General features: G+C 30.0%; 1 protein-coding gene across 5 annotated transcripts in view; it reads right to left on the reverse strand.

Annotated features, from left to right (window-relative positions):
* LOC118198479 (uncharacterized) overlaps nt 1-22,263 on the reverse strand; it is a 52,815-nt gene that overhangs the window by 11,577 nt on the left and 18,975 nt on the right. For 4 of the 5 annotated variants that reach the window (XM_085811571.1, XM_085811569.1, XM_085811570.1 and 1 more), the window contains exons 6-9: nt 19,891-20,002; nt 12,093-12,149; nt 10,563-10,631; nt 1,540-1,697 (exon numbers count right to left, since the gene is read on the reverse strand). In XM_085811571.1, the coding sequence (XP_085667697.1) occupies nt 1,540-1,697; nt 10,563-10,631; nt 12,093-12,149; nt 19,891-20,002 (396 nt within the window). The remainder of the gene's footprint in view (nt 1-1,539; nt 1,698-10,562; nt 10,632-12,092; nt 12,150-19,890; nt 20,003-22,263) is intronic. The other variant, XM_085811572.1, reaches the window with a different exon arrangement.

A 22,263-nucleotide genomic window follows, 5' to 3' on the forward strand; every position in this document is an offset into this window, starting at 1 on the left:
AGATTTTCAAATCAAGTAAAAAATTAATGAAGACATATAGCAGTGATTATTAAAACAGAATATATTTTGAAAATGAAACTCTTAAACATATCAGGACTTGTGCAAGAAGCAATAATTAATAACTGAAATGTGCTGGTGCTTTATATTAAAAGATGATGAATTAAAAGCTAATACTTACTGCCCTCTAAAGAAAATATTACACAATAATTCCAATAATTATTGTATAATGAAAAAAATGTATATAAATACAAGCATTAGCCTACTTAAATGATCCATACAACAAAAAGATATAGACAATAACAATTAACAGCAATCCGAACAGCTGCAATTGCATTAAATTATAAATCGTACTCAACTTTTCAAAATTCATCTTTTCATCTTTCATCATTTCAAAATTAATTCAAAGACAAAGACAGCACTTGATTTTTTGATAAATTAAAAAAGTTTCAAATATTTAGAATGATCACAATCTCATACTAATTATTTAATACTTACAGCCTCACCAGTGCTGAGTGTTAAGACCACTAAATACTGAGCTTTGATCTGGGTTTAATCCCAGGCAAATGAGCTCATTGCATGGTTGGTTTTCATGGTTTTTCCCATGCTGTAATGTGAATACGAATCAGTTACCCTTAAAATGTCCTTCACAAAGACATTTCTCCTTTTAGGCAGATAACCCTTATGTGCTGTGCCATATTCAAATAATCTTACACGATAGATAATAAGATAATAATAGATAATAAGGGGGGATGTAATGTATTAAGGTTTAGTTAAGTAATTCACTAATCATGATTTCAAAATTGATATTATGTAAAGATACCATAATTATATCATTCCAGTTTTATGAATTTTAAAATACAACCATCATTCTATTGATATTTTAGAGCCTTTTGCATGTCCTCATAATTGTTGAAAATAAAAATGTAGCAATGGAATGATTCAAATTGTATACTCTCCAACTATTTCAGATGCTAGGAAAAAAAATAACATCTATGTCATACATCATAGTGTACATCTATGTCAGAATATGCAATAACTATCAAACACACACAATATTAAACAATAGCCATGTTAAAATATTTGTCCACATGATTAGATGTATTCTTATTTCTCAGTTTTATTTTTATGCTTTTATTGGTCTTTTTTCCTAGTATTTGAGAACTAGCATAAGCACTGATACCTTTTCTTTTGAATTATTTTCACATTAAAGAATTTTTCTTAAATGTAAGCACACAAATACACTAAAAATTGGGGGACATGACACTACTACTATTGAAACATAACCAGACATCTTCAGCAAAATCAACTATACAATTTTCCTGTGATAACTGCTAAATGACATTTCACATTCGACTAATAAAAAACGCTGTGATGAAATAAACATTAAACTTGGAAACTCTTTAAACTCAATAAAAAATGTGAAATTTAGTTAAATAAATAAAATCTTTTAAACCAATAAATGAAAATAAATAGTAACTTTATAACAACAACAAAAAAAAAAAAAAAAAAAAAAGATATATCTTTAATACCAGTACTTACTTTCTAGTTTGTAGCCAATTTAAATGTTTCTGTCGATGAATATTTTCTGAATGACTCAATATCAGACTTAACTTGGTGCTTTGGGTTTTAAAGTTCTGTATTTCACTTTGTAGGTTTACCACTAACTTCTGGTGATTCATGATGTCATGACTGTAATGCTTTTTCAATGGAAAATAAAGAGTTACTAAAATTATTTTACAGTTATAAAATATATCACTATCAAAGCATAGTAAAATTACAAAATTTGATATATGGTCAGTTAAAAAAGACACTGAATGTACACAATATGTACTTAGTTATCCTTTCTAAAATTTTAATCATAGGAAGAGAAGAAAGTGAACATTACTTAAAAAGAATCCATACTTTATTATATGGCTATATAATGCAGTACATTTTATCCAAATAAATGTAAAGGAATAAAATGTAATCATATGCCAACTAAAAAAAATGCAGAATGTTACAGATCTTATCTGAAATAATAAAAAGATTCACACCACTTTAAATTAGCATTAGTGAAAAAAAAAAAAAAATACAATTAGCTGTTCTTCTCATGATTCAGAATCCTGCTAATACATAGTCCACTACTCCTCTTCCTACTCTAATTATATTGAAGTAAGCATGTTAAAATTGTAATTATTAAGATTTGCATAGTATTATTAAATGATTTGTATTGTAATTATTAAATAACAGATGCACAATTTGTAAAATTTAGTTGTGTATGTTTATTTCAAGACTATTTTGTCAAGAATAAAAAAATATTTAACAGCTATGATTGCAGCTGTATCCTTATGCACCAATCCCATCATCATGTTTTCCATCACAACACAAAGTAAATTCCCACTCTGCACATTTATTCATATGTGTGTGCATATGCAGAGTGGTGCATTCATATATGTGTGCATTACACATATATGAATATATTACACACATATATGAATATATGTATATTCACATTATGTGTAAGATAATATGTAAATCAAAATTCTAGCTTAAATTTGCAATAGCTCCAACTCTTCATTTTAATTTGGATATTTCCTTTTTCAGCCTTTACTTACTGGAAACTGAAAATCAATATAAAATCAACATCGATTTTTTTTAATAGCCAATTTGAGAATTGCAAACCAGAACCTTTTCCTAATACGCCTCTATCTTGGATTATAATGCACTTGTTTCTTTTGCTTACTAGATGCTTTGCCACTGCTCTCACTTAAAGTTTAAACAGTTTGAAACAGGTACTACTTATTGCAACCAGTTTATTTCATATCGTATAATCAATGTTTGTTAATTGAAATAAAAAGCAATATTAAAATTTGAATGCAAGTTCCATGTTTCCTCTTCTTCATGCTTTAACATCTGCACCATCAATGATATTGCAAGTTTATTACAAATTCAACAATGACTATGATCTTCTTCCATATTACACTTCAACAGCTATCTTCAACAAAGTTCCAAATTATTACATATATGTGTGTGAATATTAACCTACAAACTTCCCTTTTTGCCTTTTAGTAAAAGATATATATGCTCTTTAGTAAGTTTTATGCTATTTAGTTAAAGTTCGATCATAATTCATCTGAACCTGAATAATTTTGACACTGCAGAGACATAATGAGTTTCTAAAACAGATTTTAAGGAAAAATTCATTATGCTCTAGCAGGAAATTAAACTCAGATCTTTAAGTTACTGGACTAATATGTTCACAAGACGGAAGTCCTGTTACATCACAATAGCACCTTACAGGTCTTTAATTCATTATAACTTGTTTAAAACCACTTTTAATTTATATAGAATCCTTTTCATTGAATATCAATGAAAGATTCCTGAATTAATGTAAATTTTTGCATATCAAGTCACCATAAACCCATACTTCTTCCATTTGAGGGGGGAGAGAGTAGTTTCCCCCTTTTGGGGGGGTTCATAGTCCCAAAGTCATTAAAGTAAACTAAAGACTAATTAATCATTCATATAACAAAACAGTTCAAGTTAAAAACAAAATATAATTCTAAATTTTAGCAAATTTGTTAATGTTTTGTTATTTAATAAAACCACACATGAAAGTATAGTTTTTTAAAGTTCTGGTTGATGACACTGAATTACAAAAGTCAGTAATGAGAAGTACTCAGTTTTAAAAGTTAAAGTATTTTGGCATTTATTTTTTTAATATAAATAATATAAAAATTAATAAAAATATTATTAAAAATATACTGTTACAAATTTTGTATAATATATATACACTTGTTCATAAATTAAGGATAATTCGGAGTCATGCGGGAATCGAACTCTAAAATAAATATATCACCTGTAAAATCACTACACACATCTTCAAGAATTATATGCAAATTTCAGGAAGTAACCAGATAGATGACACCGATGGTACGTCACAATGACGAGAGTGTAAGAGAGTGATATATAAGGAATACAGGCAAAGAAGTAAAATTGTTCGCAGGCACTTTATAAGCATTTCAGTGCAATAACCGAATAGTTATGACACAAAGGACACATTTGGATGATTTTTTACGCGGTAGAATTATCGGCCATCTGGAATGTGTGCGTACCCAACTGGAAGTATCAAACGAACTTGGAATTGCCCAGAGTGTCATCTCCAGGCTTTGGCAATGATTCCAAGATGATGGTAATATGATTAGACGTTACAGCAATGGTCGCCCCAGACTTACAACACCGAATGAGGACCGGTATTTGGCAGTTAATGCCAAAAGGTGGAGCACAGCCTCAGACCTGTCTCGTCAGCTCTCTTCAGCCACTGGTACAACAATTTCAAGGCAGACCGTGTACAGATGCTTAGGGCAGATTGGTCTATATGCTTGTAGACCTGTCATTTGCGTTCCACTTACTGCAAATCACTGTCGCCTGCAGTTAGCCTGGAGTATAGAGTATGCATTGTGGACACCGCAACAGTGGGCTTGTGTGATGTTTTCCGATGAGTCCAGGTTTAGCTTGCAGTCTGGTTCTCGCTGGACTTTCATATGGAGAGCTCCAGGTACCCGTTACCAACAAGAAAACATCATTGAACGACACCGTTACGGTGGTGCAGGAGTGTTCGTTTCGGGAGGATTTATTCTGGGTTCTAGAACTGACCTGCATGTTCAAATTGGAACCATGACAAGCCAATTTTATCAGGACATCATTCTGGAACAACATGTACGTTTATTTCGGGGTGCCATGGGCACACAATTTGTGTTTATGGATGACAACATCCTCACCGTGCAAACATCGTAAGCAAATGCCTTCAATCAGAGGATATCACCTGTATGGACTGGCCAGCATTCTCACAGGACTTGAATCCAGCAGAGCACATGTGGGACATGCTTGGCCACCGAGTTGCAGCCCATCAACCTCCTCTTACATGTCTACCGGAACTTCGGAGAGCAATGCTTTTTGAGTGGTGTAATATCCCCCAAGATCAGATCGATAATTCGATAATTTGATACTCAGCATGCCTAGGCATTGTACGGACTGTATTGCATCATATGGGAGACATACAATGTATTAACAATCATTCCAACCATGTAATATTGGTTTTTTGTAAATAGTTTTTTTTTTTTTTTTTTTTTTAATTTGCTCCAGGGAGAAAAAAATCGCTATTTTTCTTTTTTATAATATCAAACATATAGCAGCTTTTTTTGCTCTTTAACTTTTGTTTAATAAATAAGCTTTACAAATAAGTCAAATTTGTTTTGCTTCTAACTCTTCCTTTGCCTGATTTTGCATTATCCTTAATTTATGGACATGAGTGTATATATATATATATAAATTATATGTGAAACTGTAGTATTTTTGTGTAATGTAACATAAAATGCTTGAAAGAGTATTTAATATTACAGTAAATAGGTATCTTGCTAAACTAGTCAGATATCACCAAGCTGGCAGTGGTTTGGGCGACTAATTTTTTATGCCAAATTTGGTGACATTTTGATCTGTTTCCTATAGAACTGTAATTGGTATTGTAATTGAATAACTGTAATTGGTCCATATATGTAACTGTAACTGTAGCCAGCCTTTATATGCCTTCCAGTGATTTTAAGAAGAGGAAAGTACTAGAGATTTCTTGGCGACCAGGGTAAAACTATCTAAGATATGGAAAAGCATCAGTTTTCCAGTTCAGAGATGACTTCAAAGTACTGAGATATCTTCGTGTGAGCTTGCCTTCTTTAGATGTGCTTTTCACTATCATGTGTTCAACATTATTAATAGTTTGAACTGTAACTACTGATTGTGCTCTGTGATACTGAGAAGAGCTGTACAAGTACTTTTATAGAAAGTTCCAGAACTGTAAAGTGTTTCTTTTGGCAAAATAATTTTTTTCGAGATATCATCAGTTCTGTGTGCATTCAATCCATTATAAACCCATATGCATGCAACAATACATTGTTTTTAAATGGCTTGCTTTGTAACACTGATAGATAATATAGTAGTTAACTGGAAGATCTTATCTTATGTGGGCTAAATAACAGCTTCACTTTTTGGCCAAGATATAATTTAAACGAAATGTAAACTATGATATAAAAAATATCAGGTTTAATTTAATATAAATGTGGGGGGGGAGGGATAAACAGAGAAAACTTGATTACTTGGGAAAAAATATTCTTGTTTATTAAAAATGTCATTCTGATTCACAAAGCATTGTGACTTCTTTAGGGAATCCACAATTAAAAAAAAATCTAAAGACAGCTTTCATTATTCTACATATACCTTGGCAAGACTAAGCAATAATTAGTGAGGAGAAATTTCAGTATGTTATATATATATTATTTCCTTCCTTTAGCAAATTTAATGCAAAAAAAGTAAAATGAAAGCTTTTCAAACTTTGAATATACTGTATTAATCTTATTCTTTTAACACAGGTGTAATGAAAACAATTCTTTTGCAAATAATTATTCAAAGAGGTCCTGTTACTATATTCTTAATTATTCACATAAAATATTACTCTGATATTTTTTATTAAGTTATTTTTAAAAATTGCTAAGATGGCATTGGTTTTGGTGACTAATTTTTTATGCTAAATTGAGAAATATTAAAAAATATTTCTCTTAAAAAATTTTACATTTGCATCTGGCAAATTTAAAATTTAACAGCTAAAAATGTCCTTCACTCCATTTACTTTAAAATATCTATTGCGGATATAAATATTCAAAACAATTTTTCCTGTGCAATCAATACATACACGCTTTTTGCAGCAGATACTTATGCCAATTGCTCATAATAATTTATTCATAAAATATTTCATAATAATTTTTCTATGTACAATTGTCACATTATCCCAGAAAATCACATGAAAATGTGAATCTTAATTTTCATGATTAACAGCTTTTCAAAAGTTATCTATATTGCTGAACTTTCCACTCTGCTGAGAATTGTCTGGTTGTCTCTGTCATTTTACTTTAGTGGTATGGTGATTAGTGAAAGTTGATTGCCATGCCAAGATCAAAAGTGCAGATTTGATTCCTATGTAAGGATGATATTTGACTCCTATGTACTTATATTTACTTTGTGTTTGTAAAACTTTTTAATATTAGCTATGATGCACTCTGAACAACATTTTCCGTGATGAGACAACAATATGACAGATACATTCATTCATCATTTAGTTAATACCAAACTGGCAAGCATGCAAATACAAAACTTTCATCAAATGATTTCCTCCCTCATTGATTTCATCAATGATTTCTTAAATCACGGCAAACATGTTTTTACAGTCATATAAGGTGGCTACAGGGGTTTAGATATGGGATGAACTAAGGTGATGAAAAACAGACCAATTTTTGTCTCAAGTGTAATAAGTAGATGGAAAATTATGACACTAATTCATTAAAATTTCCTTTGAAAGCTTAAATTACAAACTGTCAATCATATCTCACCAGCTACACATTAAACTTACAAGGGAAATGTTAATTATTATATGATGAAATCTCCTTCAAAATTTAATACAGCAATCTCTCATTTAATATAGTTAATAAATATGAAATGCTGTGTTAAATGAAATCCTGTTAATTGAATTACATATAAAATATTATAATTACTTCAAGTATTTCTTCCCATATATTTTGATATTTCTGTTTAATAATATATATATATTAAAAAAAGGAAATAATATGGTACAAGGATTTAAAGTAATTTTACTACTTTTTACTTCCTTTTTTTTTGCACTCTGAAAGGCATGACTGCCTTTACCTGGTCATGAGATTTTTTAATCACTTGGTATACATTACATTATAATTTAATATATTTTGCTTTCTTACTTTCTTTAATGATATGAATATCATCTTAATGAATGGAAGGTTATGAAAACAGAGACTAAAATAAGTAATTATATACATTTAGCTACTAAAAGTTATTTAAATACAGTCAAAAGTCTTTAATTCGGACTCGTCAGGACTTGGGCGATTCCGGATTATCGATTTATCAATAAAATTACTATTTTTGTTAGTACCCATCCTATTTTAGACCACTGGGTGAATGCCTAAAGGAGAATTTGTGCCTGTCTGCCTTTTGCCAGCTGTGAAGCATGAAAATAGTTCTCTGTTAGTAAGGCATGCAATCTTGGCCCACTTGGGGGGGGAATGATAATGTGGGAACTATATGGGAAGATAATATTCTATTACAGTCAAAAGTCGTTAATCCGGACTCGTCGGGACTTCGGTGATTCCGGACTATCGATTTTTCCGGATTATAGATCATCAGTTTAAATCTGGTAAGATGGCATGCAGAAATTATAAAATTAAAAATATGAAACCGTAATTTATGAAATAAAGAACAATTATGATCTAAAGGGTATCAAAATTTACAAAAAAAAAAAGGCTTAATATTTATTTGTTTACTTTATTAAACATTTCTTTCAACGCACGCATGCGTAATGCATACATTACGCATAGTCAAAATTAGAAAATTGCAACCAGAAAACTATTTGATGTGTTCGTGATATTTATAATGAATTTGATTTAAATCATATCAGAGTACATCGAGATGAAATACTACATGTAGTAATGAATTATAAGCCGAATAAAATAAAAAAAAATCTGCCCTGAAAATAAGGATAGTGCTGACAGATCAACTTCCAGTTCATTGTGCGCTGCGAGGTTCCCTTACCCCACAGAGCAGCGTGAAATTGATAAACAGATTTCGGAATTGTTAGAGAAACAAAGGGTATGCTTTTATCCATTTTTTGCAGCAATTCCACTTTTTGTTTGATGGACATCGGAACATGCTTTTGCTTTGTAGATCCTTTGGCAGCTCCACAATCGGAAATTCTTCTTGACATAATCGAAAGTTCAAGCTTACTTTTATAAAATTGCTCTAACAGTCTGCAAAAAATAATAAGCCGGATCCAATTCGAAGATTAAGGAACAACGCAATCTGCAACATTAACTGAAATAGATAATTAGATAATTTTAGCTTAGCTTATACCGTCCGTTATACATTAAACACGCATGCGTAAACAATTATTTTCTAGTTCTGCATACACATTTACCTTTAATGAAAGTGAAAGTTTCATTTAAATTTAATTAACTTTAAATTTGCTTTTTACGAATAGAGAATGTTTGTTAAATTCAAATTTCACTCCTTGCAGCAATGGCGCAAGAGAATTATTTAAATTTAATTCATTTTGAAACCCTGTAGATATGTATATATGTTTTTGTTTCACTTTTATGTGAATGTGTATACATGTGCTCAGACTTTGGGATGTTTACGACTCTAAACTTTCATTACCAATTAACATGAGACAATATTAATGACCTAAAATTTTTTTAACAAAAAATTACTGTAATAATTGCTTTTAAATTCAGTCCTCTCCAGCAGAAGTGCAGGAATTAATTAATTAAATATTTCCATTTTCTTTACCTAATGTGAGTAAAGAGAAAAAGCTTATTTTTATAGCTTCTTCTATAAAAAGAGCTACGAATTAAGAATTTTCAAATTAAAAATAATATTTTATGGAATATGCATAAAATATAACTGCCCATAGTGCATTTTAAAACAAACGAGATTTCTTATAAATTATCCAGCTATGACCCTGAATTCAGCTGTATACAAGCATAGCAAATTTTGTGTAAATATTTTGACCCTTTCTTTACAGTTGCTCTGTATTTATAAAATACCAACTATTTTTTAATTCCTTTAACTTTTTTATTTTATTTATTTGTTTATTTTTTCACTAATAGTACATTTTAGTTTTAATAATATATATATTATTTCATTAATATTTAAGGCTTCTAGAAACGCAAGGAAATTTTTTTAATTTACTTCAGCTTCTATGGAATTAGTGATGTTCATAATATGCATTATAACCTTACTTATCTAAAAATTGCTAGCGTACTTTACTTTCGCAGTTCATAAGCAGAAATAAAAATTTCCAATAACATGGAATTTAGTAAACAAAACTTTTCTGCGTTTTACAGCAGGATCCATATCAAATCCAAAACAAACAATACTCGCTTAAGCGGGAAAAATTCAGATGTTCAGCGTCGTAACTCGCGAACTACTTGTTTGGCGCCAAAATATTACATTGGCACCTAGCGGCGGAAAATTAAAATATTCTACAGATACGCGGCAGTGGAAACGCAGTGGAACGCATTATGCGTTGACGCATGCGCAGAAAGTTTGAGGTCCAGATTATAGATCATTCCGGATTATGGGCGTCCGGATTAACGACTTTTGACTGTATTGTTCTTCAAGAACAGACTCAAAATGAACAGTCTGAGACTATGCCACTCAGACTGTTAATATTTATAGCAAATCCGTGCACTGTCAGTCATACACAGTAAATCTAAATCTGAATCTTTCCACAGATCTGAATCCAAGTGGGAGACAGGTTACAAAAACTTAAAAAAGGGGAGTGGCAGAATACTAAAATTTAAGAATGTTTTTTCTCTTTAATAATCTTCTTTATCTGCAGATTCATAGCAATAACAATTACACGTCATAGAGACTTAGAATAGAATAGTCATAGAATATACAAATATTAAAATACATATAATGAAAAAATAAATGTTTGAAATTTCACATACCCATAACTGTTGACTATCAGAATTTCCTTTTATTTCTTGCACCCTTTGAGATTTTAATGAGACAAATTGCTAAAGGAGAAATTTATTTTAATAGCTATAAGTTATTACAATTAAATTACGAATTCATAGCTCTTGCATTACAACATATAATAAATGAAATAAAACAACTTCCATTACATGCACATAATAAATGGGAGAAGCACTAAGTTTATTACATATTTTTAAACAATATATTAAAATCATGCTACTCTCACATTTTAATTTATAAAATGATTTTGAACATTTTTGATAGGTATGTAAGATAAAAAATATGAAAGGAACCTAGCAACTTTAATTAGATATAGCCCTTTTATTCCTTATTTTAATTTCGGCATTTTCCTTCTCTATCCTAAATACAACAATTATTTATAATATATCGATCTAATTGCATCATTTCAAATTTAATCTGCATCATAAGATCTTATGCAATGCTGCAATGCAGACACCTTTTGTCCAACCACTGAATGCGATATCTGTTAAAAACCTAAACTTTTTCACTCACTTTCTTATGCTTCTGAAAGCGACTTTTCTGCTTTGCTTCACTCCTGAAACTTGTAGTCTTAAAAAAATATTTTTTACAAGTTCATCAGTATTGATGTAAAAATTCTTTAGGAATTAGGCGCTGTAACACCACTATTACTTGTGTTGGCTTAATGACAAATGTGTGCCAACTGTATGTAAAGCTTGTAATTTATATCAAGACTAATGAAACAATGCTTAGAATGCTTAAAATGCTAAAAAATATATTAGTTAATAAATTTCACTTCATAGTAATAATTTTATGCAATTTTAAACATGCAAAAATTCATAACATTTAAAAGTATATTAATACAAAATAGTACTATTAGAAATTATTTCTAAAAATTAACTGTTAACATAAATAAAAAGCAGACATATTATTAATGAGATGTGTGACTATAACAATTTTATGCAACTTTGGAGATGGGATATTTTCATTTCTGCAAATTATCCATCAAAATTAAAAATAATATTAATGGCACCTTTATGTTATAAATACCACTGTAAAAGAAAATTATTAGCTAAAAATGCAAGTTAGGGGTAAAAAAATAGAAAATGCACTAATGCAGTTTGGAAAAATGTAAACTGTAACAAAATTACACTTGTATTTATTTCTTATACTGTATAGTTTCTAGTGGCCATATATTTGCAGTGGCTCTTAATGTTGGCTTTAAAACATGGTACAGGCTCCATTTGCTAAGTATGACTCAAAATGATGCCAATCTACACTCTGTTACTAATTCTGCATCTTGTGGAGCTCTGTAATCTTTACACTTTTAAGTTAAGTGTCAGTTCTTAGATCAATAAAACTGAATTTATAATTTACAGTCTTTGGTTCATCTGTAGTATGTAAAATGTTTTTCTTGAAAGAACAGATTGTCTATATGGGATAATAAGTAATGCTGGTTTGCCAGTCAACAATCAACTTTAAGAGATTTTCTTTTACAGTGGCTACTATTAAATAATATATACCTCATTTAGAGCTTCTACATTTAAATAAAATTCTACCAAGCTTCTTCCACTTGTGAACTAAAAAGAAATTTATGAGAGCAATTTGAATATTTGATATGTATTCTCAAATATTAAAAATAAAATAAGTTATTTCTTACATCGTAATAGAGGAAAAATGTAATACAATTAAGTCCAAAATCAGAGTTCAGTGTGGGATTTCAATAGCTTCAGCACCCTGTTTCATAATATAAACTACAGCTGAAATCATATGACATATAGGACTAATTTAGTGTTCTGAGGCAAAATAATAAAACAAAATTAATAGAATATAATGAATGCATATATCTGCATTAAACCAACCACTGGAACAAACTCTTTGTTAAGCAAATTTGTGCACCTACAGTCGATGGACATCACATATCACAATCAAATGTGATATTTATATTCTTTGATCAGCTCTTTCTTGCTAGCCGTCCAAAATGCTGTACCTCATAGAACAAGAAATATTAAAGGCATATTTATTGGACAGATATTATAAGATACAAATGCGGTCTGATTAAAATTCTAGCCCCTTTCAACCCAGGGAATATGAAGCAATCAATAATTTGTGCCAATAAATGCTATAACATGCTTTAGTACTGAAAGAGAGATTCTTTGGATATGTGCCTGGGATATGTCAGTCCATGTTGCTTCCAGACATTGCCAAAATTCATCTGGCATAGCTACAGGTAATGTATGATAGGCCATTCACTTGTCCATCAGCAATCAGATGAATTTTATGGGCCACATATCAAGAGAATACGCAGGCCAAAGCAGCAGTGAACCCTGGCAGAAAACACAGAATTGTTGAATGTCATGTGCTATGTTTGGTTGTGCAATACCTTGTTGAAGCTTAGCCGTATGCAAGGTAAGGTAGAACAACAGACTAATGAGACGTAGCAGTGGCTGTTGAGTGCATTTCGCAGTTTATATTAAGTAGTAACACTTAAGCCATTATGGAAGATAATAGACAACATGGAAATGCATAATGTAAAGGTCACGATATTTGTTGTTACCACCACTTGAATATGACTATCATGCTCTCGGCAGAAACAAGATTTATTTATATATACATATAAAAAACTTCCTCAATATATGAACCCCTAGAAGCCTATCCATTCAACCAATAAAAATGAAATTTCAGTTATTGTTATTTGAAGATATGCACTCGATATTGTGATGATTTAAAATCACAGAGCTCTCACAGTTATGGTTACGGGGGAAAAATTTCAAAATATTCGAATTTTACTTTAATATTACTCTTTTCCTACACAAATTTATCAGCGCATTCAAAAACCATAAATGGCACTGGAAAGAAAAAGACATTTGCAAAGAAGACAATTGTAAAGGACCAGTGACTACACAAGACAAGTGAGGGAAGAAAACTTTTAATGAAATTACAAGGTTCCTTAAATTCTTCTTCTGTCAAATTCAGAGACTTGTTTGAATGAGTGCTCTCTCTCTTTTTTTTAATGAGGTGTATTGAAGCTTCCCATCTACAAGAACAATGGGAAAACATACAATTCCAATTCTTAAACAACTTACTATTTTCTCTTTTAATAGTGCTTCTAGGTGGTATTACTGGTGTGCACATAATTTACAAATGCATCAAAAGGTCTCAGCATTCAAGCCTACTGGACATACTTCAAAGTGCTGCAACACGAATGACCAATGATAGAATTTATTTCAGCTCAAATGTAGTGAAAGATTCATTTGGTTTTGATAAAGATCATATTGCTATAATAAAATATCTTTAAAAATAGCTTTGAAGCAGTTGATAGCCACTTATCCAGTTATCTATCAAGTGGTACTTTGATTTGCCAGCAAGGCTAGTGTCAAATGTTTCTCTGAGCTGTTTTGTCTTGTATGCAGCACCAGAAACAATACGGCTGAGATTACTCATAAATTTTTCAAGTGTGATGATAGATCCCATGCATATGAATACACAGTTTATAATACCCTTTTGGACAACAGTACTCACAGACATGGACTTATTCATATTCATATGTCCAGTGCTAAGATATGAAAATTTTAGCAAAGGTTTCAAATTTTATAGTATAAAACCAAAATAGCTACTTCTAATGAAATGTTTAACCTTTTTTTATAAAAGCAGAAAATTCAAATAATTGTGCATAAACAAGAAAACACTTCAAAATTGGGGGAAAAAATTACAATTTTAAAAATATCATGAAATATAATCATTCTTGTAGAATACTGATCATTAACATCAGCTTCTTCTTAAAAATTCCTGATATAAAAGCCCGTTTAAAAAACTTTTATATTTAATCATTCAATGTAGAATGTTTGCTTAAAGATGGATAGTTCCTTCACATAGCAAAAGTTGTTGTTCCTAAACTACATACTGCCTATTGTCATCCAAACATATGACCAATTTTTAATCTTTTAATACCCAGATCTTTAACAATCTCATTTATTTTTTTTGCTGATTTGGGAGGGGATGGTGATTAAAAGCATACAATTTATTCTGAAATATTCAAAATTAATCATTTCACACTTTTATTAAATCTCCTGATGTTAATTGTAAATGATTATCTATGTAATGCTAAAATCTATTGAAGTTTGATTCCTTGATTTTCTTTCTAATGCTAATTGATTTTTCTTGATTTTGTCTGTACTCTAACAGAACAAAATTGAATCAAATGGCTTTTCAAATAGTTTTCAGGGAATCAGAATGAATTTAAACAATAATTATACAGGCATGTGTACATTCAGTGGTAGCACTTTCTACCTCTGAAGAAAAAGAACACGGGACTCCCATATTAGGCACAAAATTAACAAAGTACTTGTACGAACCCTCTATAGCTCACAACTGAGTATACTTATATTTATAGCTGTTGAGATTTCTTACAGAGGACACTGTAATAGCTGTAAACTAAGTTATTTCAGTTATAAAAGAGGCAAAAATTTCAGTTATAAAGATTTGAGTCAGTGAAGGAAAGTAGTGGAGTGAGCTATGGTGTTACATGAGATGATATACACTATATAATATACTTATAATTAAGTGTATATAGGTAAAATAAGGAGTTACTTTTTCTGAGTATTTTTTTAACAATAACCATTCATCCTCATAAAAGCAATGGATTCATTAACATCAAAATTGGATTGAAACTGAATTGGATTGAATTCTAATCAAAAAGAGTTGCATAGTTATACACTCTTGTTTTTATTAAACTTTATAGACAGATGAGTTCATATATGATGTTCAATCAAGAACTTTTTTTCTATCAAGATAATTATTTGGGCAAACAGAAAGTAACATGAAGGCTAGGCCTATATTTTCTTGTGACATCTAAAAGCTTGGAACACATTGTGACTATTCGCATCTTATGAATATTATGAGCACTTTATGACAAATGTTTTTTCTAAAGGATACCACATCATTTGACAATAAAATAATCTGTGGTAAGCTGCATAAACATGATGAGGTATTCCATCTATTCACATGGCCATCAAAATTCATTGGACATGAATTCAACCCCACGCTTCATGATCTAGTTAAGGAACAAATTACAGATAGCATTTTCCAGCCATGTAATTTCTAGAAATCAGAGGACTTTTCCTTGCTGTGTATCAAATTAAGAGATATATTAGCATAAGCGCTAAGGGGCAACAGAAAAATCATATCAAGTCAAATGCTTTTAATGTCTCAAATGATCAATGCAATATTTTTGAATAATTTAATTCGTAATTAAAAAATGAAACTTCAGAATTTGAATTAAAAAATTTATATGCTCTGACAACACATTATGTCAATATGAAATCCATGTATACAAAAAACTGATATCATATAATTAATTGATTTTTGTTTGTAATATGCTTAAAGCAGAAAAATGAACTCATTTCTTTTCAATTACATAGGAAAAGGGATAATATATGATGCTACTTTTTAATTAAATTAGTAATTTTTATTTAAATTCTTGATCTTCACATCACCTTTAAAGAATTCTGCTGCACTTGATAACATATTTCCACTCATTAGGTGAAGATTGCACTAGTTACATTTAATAATAAAATTTATTCCATTTCCTTTTCAAAAGCAAAGTATCACTAAAGTACAATAACTAAGAATGGTGGCAAGATTAAATGATAGTACAATACATTAGTTAATAAAGGTGAAAAATATTGGTAAGAACTGCTTTTAACAATTATTAAACACATAGATTTTGATTTTCTAATTACTCTAAAGATTTTCCTAAAATAAAACAGGTGAAAAATTTCTATATGGAAATAATTATTTTCCTACTTTCACAGTAGTTGACATTTCCTTGCCTTTATTACCCTCCCCCAAGTCAAACCTGTGTTAACTTTTACATCGCTTTGATCATCTGAACCCCAAAACTGAAAAGCCACAAAAAAAAATGCACCGATAAGGCAACATAGTGCGTTGCCAAAAAATATTTATGTGGCAATCTAGTTACACACATAGCATCTTCCCTAGAGGGCTTTTCAGTTCTGTAGACATTTTCTTCAGTGTGACTGTAGATTATAATCCCTCTTAAGGAATACCAGTGTTTTAGCACAGTCGTGGTCCACATACTGCAGTTTTCATGACATACTTCAGTGACATCTGACTTAGCTTTTTGCATAAATAAGGTGGCTTGCTTAAAAGTATCATACACTTCTTCCTTCTCATTTCAGGATTTGAATACCAAGGTTATAAAGCCAATTTTGTGCAATCCTCTGAGGACTTTTTTTAGCAAAAACAGATTGCCTTGCCAACAGAGAGAACAATAACAGCATAAAAAACCATGAAGTATGCATGTTTTGAATGGAAAAAGAAGAAAGAAAGAAAGAAAATAGATAGAACTAGATAAATTATTTAAATAGATATCAAGATACCCAAACAAATGTTCCTCTCCAAAAGTCATCAAAAAGTTTGTATTGCTCTCCGGTGATAGAATCAAATTCATGTTTTTTCAGTGAAGAGGTGAGGAGATAATCAAAAAAGCATCTTTTTATTAAAATTTGTAACAATATTAAAAGAGCATCATTTGATTAAAATATGTGTTAAACTTAGAAATACAGATTTAACAGGTAATAAATACCAGTACTTATGAATTAGCACAACCACTTAAATAAATATCATCAAGTTTTCAGAATGTGCCAAGATCTGGCAACCATGCTCACAACAGTTTTTCAATTTGAACAGACAATATTTATAGTATTTTCATATATGTTCTTTTTGCCTATTTTTGGAATTCAGATAATTTTTATACATAAATTGTGATTTTTTTTTTTTGTCTCAAAAGTTTATCAGACATTAAAATATATGGTTGTGGGATTTGTCTGCAGTAGAAGAAGCTGCAATAAAATTTCTCTAATGATATATCACTTTGCACCAAAATTGCTAAAGGGAACTAATTGTTTTGAATCTATCCTTAAAGTGACTGCTACAAAATTTCCATCCGAATAAAGGAAAGTGAAACAAGTAGGTTTATTGCATGGTTTTCGGGATAAATTTCTAATTCAAATGCAGAACATATATGCACACATGTAACAATTTTTTTGCAGTTATAAGTTGTCATTCTTTATATTAGATAAAAAAAAAAAAAAAAAAAAAAAACTACCACCAAAACTGCACCAAGGTGATTGCACTAAAATGTAAGTAGTGCAATCTTCACCTAATTAGACAAGAAGACACACTGATGAACAAATTTATAGCATACATCCACAAAATCAGCATACATAAATTAAATAATTAGATGATAATAAATTTCATAGAAATACTACAACATACTATCGTAAGGTTTATCACAAGTTTTCAACAATTATCTTTAGTTAAAACTACTTTCCTGTCGCTTCTAATTTCAGTTTACAATTTCCTGCCAGAGTGTGTTTTTAGAATCGTGGTTCACGCAAATGAAGTTCCGCTGACTTCGTTAGAGAGCCAGATGTTTGCCTTTTGGCTACACCCTCTCTAAGCTATTAGTACTATGCTTTGCTGTATTTTATGCCCTTGATAGCTTCGACATTTAGTTAACATTTAGGGACTAACTCCTTTAGAATTTTGATAGCTTTGGCTATATCTTTTAGTTAAGTTTGATTTTCTTAATACAGTCAAAAGTCGTTAATTCGGACACCCATAATCCAGAATGATCTATAATCCGGACCTCAAAGCTAAAAACTTTCTGCGCATGCGCCGCATCGACACATGCATATAGGTGTTTATGCGTGCGCGTAAGACCTTTACAACTGCGCATATGCATGTGCGCAAGCGCAGAATACGTTTTCGCGTGCGCGTTTAATGTATAACGGACGGTATAAGCTAAAATTATCTAATTATCTATTTCAGTTAATGTTGATGATTGCGTTGTTCCTTAATCTTCAAATTGGATGCGGCTTATTATTTTTTTGCAGACTGTAAGAGCAATTTTATAAAAGTAAACTTGAACTTTCGATTATGTCAAATAGAATTTCCGATGCTGGAGCTCCCAAAGAATCTACAAAACGAAAGTATGTTTCGATGTCCATCAAACAAAAAGTGGAATTGCTGCAAAAAATGGATAAAGACATGAAGAAGATGACAGAGAGGTTAGTGAAAACGAAAAAACTTCGATTGACAAGTTAGTTGGTATTCTCGGCACAGCAATTACAGGACTTGAACAGCGGAACTTTCTAACTGAACAAGAAATTATGTCTGTTTATAGAATTAAAGAGATTATATTATCACAGAAAACGAAACAACTTACATTGAAAGAAATGTTTAATAAAGTAAACAAATAAATATGAAGCTTTTTTTTTTTTTTTTTTTTTTTTTTGTAAATTTTGATACCCTTTAGATCATAATTGTTCTTTATTTCATAAATTACGGTTTCATATTTTTAATTTTAGAATTATAATTCGCTTCTGATAGTGAAGAAAGTGATGCAGAGGTTATTGAAAACGAAAAAATTTCGATTGACAAATTAGTCGGTATTCTCGACTCAGCAATTATAGGACTTGAACAGCGGAACTTTGTAACTAAACATGAAATTATGTCTGTGTAATAGAATTAAAGAGAAAGTATTATCACATAAAACGAAGCAACTTAAACAAGTTACATTGAAAGAAATATTTAATAAAGTAAACAAATAAATATTAAGCTTTCTTTCTTTCTTTCTTTTTTTTCTTTTTTTTTTTTTTTGATACCCTTTAGATCATAATTGTTCTTTATTTCATAAATTACGGTTTCATATTTTTAATTTTAGAATTTCTGCATGCCATCTTACGAGATTTAAACTGATGATCTATAATCCGGAAAAATCAATAATCCGGAATCGCCGAAGTCCTGACTAGTCCGGATTAACGACTTTTGATTGTACTCTTGAGTTCAAGCCCAAGTGAAGGCTTTTCTATACGTCCTGAGAAAAGGGCCATTTGTTAATGCTTATTTTGAGCAATAAAGGGTAGATAACCCTTCTTGAGTTTACATTTCTGTTTCCTGAGCTAAAGCGATTATTTGCTTACCAGTTCTTGAGGTTCCTCACACATAACTGTAAAACCAAGGTTGGAACCTTATACTATTAACATGAAACTTAAAAAACAATCTCTTTTGACAACCATCCAATTACCAATCAATGGAACAAATTATGAAATTTAATATAACATGAAAATTATTTAAAAAAATTAATTTCACAAACATACATAGCTCAGATAAATTCAATTTTGATCAGCAATAAGCACTATAATAAAATTCCATGTCTGATTAATTTGTGTAAATTAAATTACACAAATTAATCAAACAATATGCAGAGTTTATTAAACATTAATAATCTGTTACCCCAGTTGATGCTGCTATGGATTCTAAACAATTCTTTGGATTTAAATATTCTGCTTTACATTCATTCAATATTTTTTTTCTATTTTCTGCAGAAGAACAGACAGCCTGCAAACTATAAGAAAATTTTACTTTTAGAATGTCAAATATTATAGATTATAATCAATTTACATATATATTTATCTTATTGAATAAGATGCTTGGTTAAAAAAAAATTAACATGCAAACTTCCAAAGAGTTACAGCGCTGAAGACTGCTACATAATATTTGGATATTGTACAAATTTAGTGAATTAAAAAAATTTTTTTAAATAAATTATTCCTCAAGTACCTGTTTTTTCATCTAATTCCTGTACCACGGCACTGAAAATTTGGCGTAATGCATAGTATTACATTTTACCCCCTTTCTTTTTGCATGTTAGAAGCACTTCTAGCTTAAGTGTACAGTTTTAATGTCATAAATTATTGTATTATGCTATATTACCACATTATTCATCTTTGTGACATTAATTGCCAGCACAATTTAGTTTTCTCAATTTAGATTGTCAATTTCAATAAGATCTAGTTATCTTCCAAGCAAGTCAGTATAGTAAAAGTATCAAGTTATATTAATGTATTTTTTATTAACAGCATGATAAAATGAAGCATTCAGAAACAATACACATATTTTACAATGATTTTATACGCTTTTATAGAAAGGAGCTTTATTAACATTTATACTTATTAGTATACTTACTGAAAGAACATTTCTAATACAATTTACTGCAAATCTCAGCTACAGAATTTGTTTAGTACATTGCTCTTTGATTATTTTTGGCAATTTTATTATAACTGACAATTTTCCTGATTTCTTATGCCATGTATTAAAGAGTATTTTTAAAACTATCAAATTTTTATTATTATATTTCTAAGGATTTTAAAGCTGTCTTTTCTTCAATTGTTGCAAAATTTTAGAATTTTTTCCTTAACAGCATAAATGATATGCACAATTATGGAAATGCTACCAACTACTCTCGCAGTAGGACTGATTGAAGCCTTTTCGCTGGTAAGCTTACCTGCCTCACTCGCTTTTACTGGCCCAATTGAATTGCTGTTTATATGCAACTACATGCACTTTACACTTTTAAACATGGTAATAAAAATATTGCAAGTAAATTTTAAAAAATTTGGCACACTTTTAAAATGATAGTTAAACTTATCATAGGTAAATTTTAAAAGGCATTAGCAGTTTGTAAAAGTACAAAGCAAGCTATTAATAAATGCCTTATAATAGCAGTGATAATCCTGAAGATGTAATTTCAAAGCACAGTAAAAGCTCAATTATTCAGAAAATTCCGGAAATCCTGATTTTTGGATATGGATAGTTGAGCGCATAAAAAATAGAATTAATACTAGAAAAAGCCAAATGAATGGAGAAAATTTATACTTTAAAATTATAAAAACAATCATCTTATTTGTTACCAACTTGAATATCAAAAGTCTGTATTTAAAACTATATAAGATTTCAGAGGTATACATTTCACATATAAAAGCCAACACATTTCACGGGCCTTAAACATAAATACAAATTATGGATATAACAAATAAAAACTTGAATCCCTTATAATTTTTCCCATTACACTGATATTGTTCTCCGTTTTCAAAATCACGTTTTGTGGTTTTTGTTGAAGCTCGGATCCAATAATTTTGAAAATATTCAGCTTCATATAGTCTCAAGTACTGACCATTTTTTCACATGTAAGATAAAAATAGAACTTATATCCTTCTTTATAAAAATTAAACCACCTTATCAAAAATTAAATGAATTTACATTAAACAAAATAGACTTCTTGGAATTGTGTTGCAATGCTGTGCTTATCCATTACTGTCACTAAATAATACTGTTTGGCAACAATTTATACATGTTAATAGTATTTCAAGCTTCATAATGGCATTACAAATTTCTTTCTTTTCCTAAGAAATCCCCCAAAAAATTTTTACTTAATTTTTCTTGGGGGAAAAAATTTTCTAATGTTCTAAAATATTACAATCGTTTGAGCTTTCCAGTTAGTTGAATCGGATAGTTCGGTTTTTACCATATTTAGTTCTATGTTGTTTGTAAATGTATGATTATTAAAGTGACAATAATAAAATTGAAATTGTATGCAGATATAATATTACTAAATAATATTTTAATGATAAAAAATTATGGTAAACAAGATATATTTTACATGGAAATTCTCCCACTAGAAAATCAGCAGAAAGAAGAATTTTAAAAATAATAGATTTATTTCTGGATAAAATAATAAAACTTATAAAATTATTTTCTGTGCTTAGGTGGGGTTATTATTTTTTTAAACATGATAAACAGTTCTGATTTATAAAGGAAGTGTCATCA

This window comes from Stegodyphus dumicola, chromosome 2 (genome assembly GCF_044657685.1).
Source record: "Stegodyphus dumicola isolate Sdum_Otavi_A_Nest chromosome 2, ASM4465768v1".
NCBI lineage: Eukaryota > Metazoa > Arthropoda > Arachnida > Araneae > Eresidae > Stegodyphus > Stegodyphus dumicola.